The sequence below is a fragment of the Ctenocephalides felis genome, unplaced genomic scaffold (assembly GCF_003426905.1).
Source record: "Ctenocephalides felis isolate EL2017-DRISC unplaced genomic scaffold, ASM342690v1 CF-g0.4_SCAFFOLD_03457, whole genome shotgun sequence".
Lineage (NCBI taxonomy): Eukaryota > Metazoa > Arthropoda > Insecta > Siphonaptera > Pulicidae > Ctenocephalides > Ctenocephalides felis.
Genome location: NW_020539611.1, coordinates 16,373 through 26,231, shown reverse-complemented (window position 1 = coordinate 26,231; position 9,859 = coordinate 16,373). Strand labels below are relative to the sequence as shown.

The 9,859-nt window shown below is 31.1% G+C and overlaps 1 protein-coding gene across 1 annotated transcript; it reads right to left on the bottom strand.

Annotated features, from left to right (window-relative positions):
* Window positions 1–2,261: 2,261 nt before the first annotated feature.
* LOC113382477 (liprin-alpha-1-like) lies at window positions 2,262–9,447 on the bottom strand. Its single transcript, XM_026620824.1, has 16 exons — window positions 9,343–9,447; window positions 8,869–9,033; window positions 8,730–8,804; window positions 8,546–8,653; window positions 8,189–8,476; window positions 8,001–8,126; window positions 6,573–7,520; window positions 6,321–6,410; window positions 6,097–6,260; window positions 4,363–4,585; window positions 4,082–4,248; window positions 3,807–4,009; window positions 3,269–3,539; window positions 3,021–3,177; window positions 2,833–2,949; window positions 2,262–2,595 (listed from the first exon to the last, which is right to left on the bottom strand). The coding sequence occupies exons 2-16, from the start codon at window positions 8,977–8,979 to the stop codon at window positions 2,509–2,511; spliced, it is 3,135 nt and encodes a 1,044-aa protein (XP_026476609.1). The 5' UTR covers window positions 8,980–9,033; window positions 9,343–9,447; the 3' UTR covers window positions 2,262–2,508.
* Between the last annotated feature and the right edge of the window lie 412 nt (window positions 9,448–9,859).

Here is a 9,859-nt window from a genome sequence, read left to right as displayed (position 1 = left end):
TTTGTCATTTCTGTTTTCAGAAACAGACATTCACTGGAGCATTACAAATAATGTATAATGATAAATGAACATGGTAAATTCATTTATTTCGTAAATTGAATAATGCTTTAGAAGAATGTTTATTAGTTCATCCTTGGAGAAAAAAAATAAAATACATAAAAAATGGAAAAATTATCATTGTCACCAAATAATTCATGCAATTATTAATTTACAGGCTATTGAAGCCAGTGCAACAAATTATAAATTGATGTAAAATTCAACAATAACATCAACAAATAAACAAGAAAGTTGTCAGTTCAATAGAATCCATCATAATAAAATTAAACTCTCATCAATATCAAGAAGGCTTTTAACTAAATTATTAAAAAATATATAAGACTTATATTGTTTTAAATTTAAATATTAAGAATAAAAAACATTTTTTTAAATATTTATTTTATTATTTCAATGGGTATGTGGGGTTTTACATTTATTCAACAATACTTCACTTTTGCAACTTATAAAGAACTACTTATGTATAAAAACTCTATTTCATCAAATGCTTTGATAATGGTCTTTTAAAACCAATAATACTGGTAACATTATAACATATAGATATTGTTAATACTATCTCAAGAGAAGTTATAAAAATTAACTGTGATATCTTAATTTCATAAATTAAATTTATACAAATTTACAAGCTAATCACTGGAATTATTCACGCTATTTTAAATGACTGATAATATATTTATAAATAAAAATGTAATGTTTGTGCATATCATTACACAACAGTTTACCAATATTCTAAATTGCTTCTTTATGAATATCATTACATATATACAATATTAAAATCAAATTAAACTGTAGGATGCAAGATGTCATTTGCAAAATGATATCCATAGCCACGAAATGCATGATAAATTATTAACGATTTATTATAGTGATATATTTATTAGTTTAGGTTGTTATTTACCATGTATTTTTACTATTTGAAAACAACGGCTCATTCGAATAACTATAAAGAGAATCTCAAATCTACAAGTAAAACTCCATCAATTTCATCACTGCAGATGTAAAATATAAATAAATATTATAAATTAATATCATAAAATATTTTACTTTAAAACATAGACTTGACAAACCAAGCTATATTGTTTTGATCAATAAAATATCATAAGTAATGTAGTTTTAAAATATAAAAATCATTTAAACAAAAAACTTGTTAAACTATCAATTAGTTTATTGTTTAATCAATATAAATATGATTATTAGACTCATTCTTTGGATCATTTAACTATTTCATGAATATTATTCACATAGTATGAAAATATGTCTATTATATATGAAGATGTACATCCCTGAAAAGCCTTGGCTTGGATTTGCTTTGCAATACACATCCACACAAAAGTATCTGAGTAAATTCAAATTTAGGAAATATCTAAATGTCTCTATGAAAAATAAAAAGACAGCTGTGAATCTTAAGTAATGAACTGAGGTAACTTTATTGTATATTTTTATATTATTAAAATGTTCAGGTATTTAAATATGGCAATTTGATGATTTTGTTGATCTATGTAGTATTATGAGATGATATTTTGTTTTAGAACTTTTTCTAGACAATATAAATCTAAAGAAAATGTTCTAAAACTAATTTTATATAAGATTATTAGATATTTAACTAATTAATGAACTAGATATATACACAAAACAACCATTCATCTCAAAACATGAGAGAACAATTAATGCTATCATTTACATACATCATTTACTGATTTGACCTGTATTCAACTATATAACCGATAACAAATTCAAATTTTGTGCTTCATTTAAAATAAAACATGAATCGAGATGTCCATACTTTAATTACATATAATATGCAACCACACCACTCATTAGAGAGAGCAATTTCACCAAGAATAAAAAAGGTATTAACATTTAAGCCATATAAATATTCCATAATAAAACAATAACATAAAAATCATAAAATATGTAATATATGTATGTATTGTAAAAATCAATTGTTATGATTATATACAATATAATCATAACACTATGACTAAAAGCTGCTCAAAATTTAACTTAGGTGGCCGCTGAATTGAAATTCCACTTGTTCCTCAGAACGCAAAGCTCCGCTATTTTGTAACACTCTACATCAAAGTAGATTTTGGTCCCTGCATTCGTATTAATGTGATATTCCTGTATTATTTACCGAAAATCAAATTAGCAAAAATGATAAGCCAGCAAACAATACCAGCACTCTTATGTGTGGAAAATTATTTTTTTCTTTTATTTTATATATTTAAAGAAACTATTATCAAATCTATCACACAATATCTCCATATTTCGATCATATCATTCAGCGATTGCTCCATCTCTGAAGAAAATTTTGTTTAATCTTATTTTAAGACTATTGGATACCAATAGTTAGTTAGTTTTGGTTTAGTGCTGTAAGTAGTATGAGTATATTTACTGAGCCTGTGAGGGTGCCCTTCTTGTGACAGGACATGGACTAGTAGCTCCACTCTGATATCAAGATTTCACTAGGTCAGCATCAGTTCTTCTATCTGTTGCCATTAACAGCAAATTCTTGAATTCGACCTCTAATGTTTGACGAGCCTAAATTTGAAAATCAACAATATATGAAAAGATAATGAAGAATATTTGATATATTAAAGGAAATCCATTAAATTAAAATATTAAACAAATAATAATGATGCATATGCAACTTTAGAAAGAATTCCAATAAAATAATATCTTTTAAACCTAACAGAAGTTAAGAAAGCTAGCATGTATTTTTCCCAAAATTATTGTAGTTTGGTTAATAATTTTCTTAATAATGGAATAAAAACATACCTGTATATTTTGTGTTGGTATCTGCAATGCCAAGGCCATACTGTTAGCATCAAAACTTTCATCTAGAGCAATCAAAGCACCATGAACCCCAGATTCGAGTAAATTATTTCCAAATTCCTGAAACACAAAATAATAAAAATTATTTTCGGAAAAATCAATTGTATTACTAAAAACTAAATTAAGCTCACTTTTAACCCAATACTACTAATCCATCTTATTATACGTTCATTGCTCCAGACTAAGACATCAGACACCATAGTCTCTGTCATTTTTCTTCTTTCCTCTAGCGCTGTGCGATCATAGTTCAGTCGTTTCAAACATGAAATACCATACTGAAGACTAGTTCTAAAAAAATACAATGATTTTGTGTCAATTGTATTATAGCTTGTTTTTATGCAGATAAATATGTATATATCATATTATCTTTTTATCCTACCTATGAAAACTATCGACCATTTTTAACTGTCCGCGCAAATCTTTCTTATTTAAATGGTCTAGCATTCTTGCGTCCACAAGACATTCCATAAACGTAGTTCTGTACTGAGGTAAACCAAGACCAGGAAGCCAATAATTGCCTATCCATTCGTGATTCATGTCGCCAAAGGCTAATGTTGTGCGCGATGTCTGAGGAGCTGACGGTGAAGTCAAAGATACCATTTCTTGTATTGCTAAACGTAATTTCAGCCTATGTAGAGGGTTACTTATGCCTAAAAAATAATTCATTTATTAATTAATAATATTAATAATATATATATATATATATATATATATATATATATATGAAATTTTATATTTATTAAATTTCATTTATTCGTTCTTTTAACCATTTTGCTACGACAGTGTTTTCCGCAGGAATGGGACGACTGTGCGAGCTAGAAAGCCGCCCAACTATTAGTTACGCAAAATATTTCAAGATTTTCCAAAAATAAAGTTTTGTTTATTTCCAATAAAGAGAAATTGAAACGATCAATTACCTATTTCTCGCTGAATTTCCGTGTCACTCAAGGCGCTCATAATCGCTCCAGATTTTACATTAGCCCTGCATGCAGCAACATACCAAGCGGGCATTCCCACCCACAGTTCCAACCAGGCAACTATCGTCGGCCCGTTCCACAAGGCAAATGGCGTGCCAGCTTTCATAGCTTCAGCTAACAGTTCATGTCTATAGTCATGCTCTCTGAATAAAAAAAATCGAAAATAAATGACAATAAATTTAAAAAAAATGTTACTTGTGCAATAATATTCCTACTTCTTTTTCTGCCTTCCATAATCTGCCTTCTGTTGCGTAACTTTCCCTGAATTACTCATTGCATCCACATTGTCTTCTCCGATGGTTGATCCAGCCAATGATAAACCACTCATGGAGTTCATACTTAATGAACCATCTCCTGGCATCCCTGAATCTTTCCCTTTCACCTATACAAAATAATAAATAAAATTTAAAATAGTTTTTATAAGGCATAAGAATATAAGTATATATACCATTCATTGTAGGTAGTAATAATCAGGCATGAAAACTTTTCAACTAACCTTTTCCTTCTTGCTGAAGAATCTGCCAAGTGAACTCTTGATGCCCTTCTTCTTCTGTGCGGCGCTGACCGCCGACTCCCTCAGGTGCGGATAAGCGTGACCATGGGCCGACATGGGGGTGTGCACGGCCATATTGTTGTGCCGATGCAACGAGTCTTGGCTGCTGTGACGAGAGGACATGGGTGATGGTGTCGTTGTCATGTAAGCCATCTGGTTGTTCGGCCTACAGTATTTGCAACACACGCACTACAGAGCTACTACATTTCATAATTGCAACACGTTGGATAGCAAATGAAATTAAAGGGATGAAAATAAAGAATGAAAACACGCCTTCAACCGGAACGTTCTATTATGGAACTTACTGAATCACTGATGACAGCAACAAATTCAAAACTTATTATTCAAATCTTATCAATTGTTGGAACCGAAGAAGTATAAATGTAAATATCATATTTTAAACAATGCGTCATACGATGCTATTTATCATTCGATTATTGAAATGCAAAATCTATATCTGAATAGTGATTCAAATTCCAATAAAAGTGCGCTCGGTCTGAATACAACCTGCTGATCTCATCGCCAGTTTTAGTACACATTGGTAAGATAATTTCACAAACTAAAATCGTTAATAATAATTACTTTCGTAAACTACATAATTGATATAATTGAAAACGTAAAAAGTCTTTTCAAAAGGTACAAATGGTAAAAAAACGATTTTAATTATCATATAGCTTCACGAAATTGACGATGAAGATCAAATCACTCGATGTCATAGGAGTAAGTAAGGAATAAAACAGGACAATGAGGTAAATGCAACACGGACCCTAAAACACTTCGACAGATTTGTGAAGATTCCGTTATTTTTATGTACATCATGCGATGATACAATTTAAAATATAACAAAAATCTTGAAGCATTGAAATTAGTTCATTTTAATTAGATGAACCGCAATAAAATCATAAAAAATTTGAACATTAAGTAGCATATAGACTGAAGCCGCGCATACTAACTATTCTTTAAAATGAATCATTTTTATTTAAATTAATAAAATAAGCAGTTGAAGCCAACATTGCTTATTGTAAAAACTTTACGGCGTCAGTCCGAAACTCTAGAAAACAAATACACACTAGCAAAGTACAAAATTCGTGTATGTATTTTATGTGAGAATAAGTATGTTAAATGTAAAGTACATATACACGGCTAATAGTTTTTTCTAATATATATCTATGTACATAATAATAATGAGATAAATGTAACACTAATTGTAAGAAAATATTTACACGCCCATAACATTCGATTGAAATAATTAATTAATTAAACAATGTAAATTTTCATTACTAATTGTAAGCCACGATGCTGAAAATAAAATCACATTCTAAGAATGTTTTTAATTATCTATGATTTATATCATCACAAGCAATGTTTCATAAATTAAATAATTTATTAATGCAGAAAGCGAGCACTATTTCTTCTAATATGTTCTCAAACTTTTAACCTGATATTTGGGAATCCGAGTCCAGTCTGTAGACCCATTGAATGTCTTTATAAGGAAAACAAGATGTATCTATTAAAAATTTATACAGACCTACACTTTAAATATTTAGTTCATTTGGAGAAATGATATTGTCAAAGCAAGAGCAGTATAATAACATGAAATCCTAAAATTATAACCGGTATTACGTGTACGAGAAAATAATATTTGCTGTGTGATAATTGATAATTTTGGCCATATACCTTCTCAATTCTTCTTGACTGTACGCCAACGCCTGCGCTACACGTTCTAACCGAAGCGACCGCGCTGTAAGTGGAGAAGTTCCGCCAGAACTGCTATCAGCACCTGCAACCATCGCGTGCAGTTCCTCCCTGGATACATCCGCGCTCAGAGGAGCCAATTGTAACTGAAATTAAAAATAATGATTTGACTATTCTCTATAAAATTTTAAAATTAATTGTAGTACCTGACTAGAAGGAAGGGACTCGGATAATTGTCCAGGGCTTAATGATGCTGCATATTGATGCAGGTGAGCAGGAGACATTGATGCAGGAGCCTATAATATTATAAATTAATAAGAAAAAAACGTAAGATATACTCTTCAATTTAAATAGCTATTAAAATTGTACAAAGACGGATGTTATAGTTCGAGAAAGTCAAAATTAGCGGCAGAAAATAATATCAAAATTATGAAGTATATCATCATTCATTTACTGACCGTGTGGTATTTGTGTAAGTAATCCCGATTAGGTGAATGGTGTGATTTAGGTGTAGAGCGTCCGCTTACGGGTGGCGATTGACGCTCCACACTGCGCCCGCGACTCAGCAAATTCATATGTTCCAGACTACCAACACGCGATTCCAACTCCTCCGCTCGTGCCTCTGTGCTTTGCTTTTCCTCTTGAATCAATCGGATTTCATTATTGATGGCGTCCAATTGCTCTTGAAGCATCATCGCTAGTGTCTGCGCGTCCGTGTGTCCAGACGGCGACAGGATATCGGTAGCGCTGAATAAGCTTTCATTGTCATCCGCTTCTGCGTCGCTCGAGACATCGAACGCTTGTTGAACATTTGCTAAAACATGTGCCTGTTGCAATTTTTCCCATTCCTGCTCCGCCAATGTTCGAGCGCCGAACGGTAGCTTGTTCGAGTCGTCTTCCAAACCAGGCCTAGGCTTATTGACTCGTCGGGATAACGAATGAGTGTCAAAACTAGTTCTACTATCACTCCTCGCAAATGATTTAGGGTCGACAACTGCATTCGGCGAAAGGCTACGAGTCAATGCGTCCGTCTGTTGGATGTTAAATGCTATTTCTTGCTGCAACATTTGTCTTTTAATATTATCAATTTCTAAATGCGATTTGGCTAATTCTTTCATAATTTCCGTCTTTTCCGCTTGATATTCTTCTGCAATCTTACGTGCTTTTTCTAATTCTTGGGTAAGAATATTCTTTTCGTCTAAGGCGTGCATCCTTTCTTTTAAGTGCACTTGCAATCTGTCGTTTGATTCTGACAAAAGTTTATCGACAGTTGTCGACAACTTAGTGTTATGTTCTTCATTCATTTTTAGGCGCTGATTTAACCTCACCAATTCAGCGTTTTTTTCTTCCAAATTGGCTTCTAGTCTTTGTATGCGATCTTCTGCAGTGCCATGTCTTTCCTGAGCCTAAGATTAGTAAACAATACAGTACAAATACAAAATATGCTGTTTGATAGAAATGTATGTAGCACAGTAAAAAGAAATCGACCATTTGTATAAAATACATCAGGTACGATTATTTCATTTTTACAGTTGTACATACAAGATAAACAACTTAATAAACTTATACTGGATTGATAATTGAATGAATTAAAAAGGTTAAAACTAAACTAATTCTAGTGATGAGATTCTAATATATCAAAATAAACTTAAAATTATACAATAACTATATAATTTTTGTGTAAATTTTTGTGTATAATTTTTTGTGCATATATTTAGTACCAAATGAGCATTTTGAGTGAATGACAATTGTATAATTTTTTTGGTTTGTTTATGATATTGTTTGTGAAATTAGTGGTTTTGTAAAAACTATTCTAACTTTAAAACTAAAAAGAGAAAAAAGACACAGGTAGACGCTTCATCACGTTATCGTACCTGTCCCCTCACCTGGGTGAGCGCGTCCATTCTAGCTTTAAGTTGCTCCTCCATTTCTGGAAGTTTCGAAAATTGTGCTAATTTTTGTTCAGATAGCTCTAATTTTTCTTGTATAGCTGCTATTTTCTCTTCTTGCAACTGAAATGAAATGTGTCAGATAATAACGCAAAGCTATGTGCTAACATTAAAAAGCAGCAAACCTTCAGTTGTGCAATTTTATGTTGTAATTCTTGTTCCAATTTCTCATTGAGATCGTGCAGTGATGTTGACTCCCGCTGTGCATTTAGATAACGTTTTTCTAATGTTGCTATTCTTTCTTCCTGATCTTCCTTCTGGGCGACATTCTCTCGTAAATCACGCTGAAGTTTCGAGCAAGTATCTTGTGATTTTAACAATTCTTTTTGAGCTTTTGATAAATTCTCTTCCATTTCACCAATTCTATTTGTTAACTCCGCTACCCTCCTTTGCCACGAACTAATTTCATTAGTCTGTAAAAACGATCATGTGCAATAGAAAACAAATAAATGAAAATGTCTTCATCTAGGAAGAAATGATACCTTATTTGGTATTGGGTTTTCACTAGGTTCTGGCTGTCCATTTTCTTTTGTTCTTTCTTCCAAATGATTTTGTGTAGAAGGCACTGCTCCTGATTTGTATTGTGTCAACTATAAAATTTTAAAATAATATATATTATATAACAAATGTAAAACCATCTTATTGTTCAATTGTAAATGCATTTACTTCTTCTTTGGTAAGTGCTAATTCCTCTTCTAAGGAAGTATTCCTTTCTAAAGCGACTCGCAAACGTTCTCGAACCTGAAGTAAAAATCAACGACTTTTTATTAAGCTTTTGATAAAAATACGTTTAATTAGAAACTACCTTTTCGTCTAATGCTTTGTGGTGCTCAAAAAGACTCTTCAATGCTTTAAGTACTTCTACCTCAGACGAGACTCCAGATTGTGCCGCCGCCTGACGTTTGACAACAGTCATACGAAGGGATCGCTCATGTCTGGAAACTAGACATTCCAAATGCTCCAACAGCAGCTATCAAATAAGTTGAGAATTTAGTCTATAGTTCCACACATTAAAAGTAAAACATATGTATACATATATATTTCATATATGTATCTAGTTTGTGTTTTTACGAAACATCGAATTACATGAAAATAAAGTTTAAATTCAAACATAATCGTCATTGCTATAAGATGAAAAGTTCGAAAATCAAAAATATTTTTGCGTCATTGCTATAAGCTGAAAAGTTCGAAAATCAAAAATATTTTTGCAACCAATAACAATTAATTTCACATATTCATGAATTTCTTAATTGTTTTTAAGATTTGTTTAGACTCTTACCCTTGTATTATTCCGTTCAGCTTTAAGCTCGGAAATTTCTTCTTCCCGCTCCAAAAGATGTTCCCTAGCTTGATTTAACTCTTTGGTAAGTGTGGCAAATTCCTGCAGCAAACAAATATTTTATGGTTAAAGTTATAAACAATAATTATTATTTACATTATTACGTATTCATCGAGAGATTCAATTATAAAGCAAAAAAAAAAATTAGATCAAAACTAAAATATGAGATTCCAGAAAATGTGAAGAAAAATCTAATTTATTTTGTTGTTTAGAGTATATTATGTGATTATATGTTTTTTAATTTATCGAAAGAATCGAGACTTTTGAAACTTTTTTACTCACAAGAAAATATAGTAATTCAAAACATAAATCACCATAAAAACTAATCAATGAAATACATGAAACTAAAGGATTATTTTATAAAAAGAAAAAAAAATTATAAAATACTATAAAATTTGTATATTATTTCAATATATAAAAGTATTGCTACTGTAATAATATTAAAAAATTTCAACGC

Coding starts and splice junctions, on each gene's coding strand:
- LOC113382477 (XM_026620824.1), bottom strand. CDS start 8,979: ATGACTGTTGTCAAACGTCAGGCGGCGGCACAATCTGGAGTCTCGTCT. Junction 6,411..6,572: donor ACTTACACAAATACCACACG/GTCAGTAAATGA, acceptor ATAATATTATAG/GCTCCTGCATCAATGTCTCC. Junction 2,950..3,020: donor TTAGTAGTATTGGGTTAAAA/GTGAGCTTAATT, acceptor TTTGTGTTTCAG/GAATTTGGAAATAATTTACT.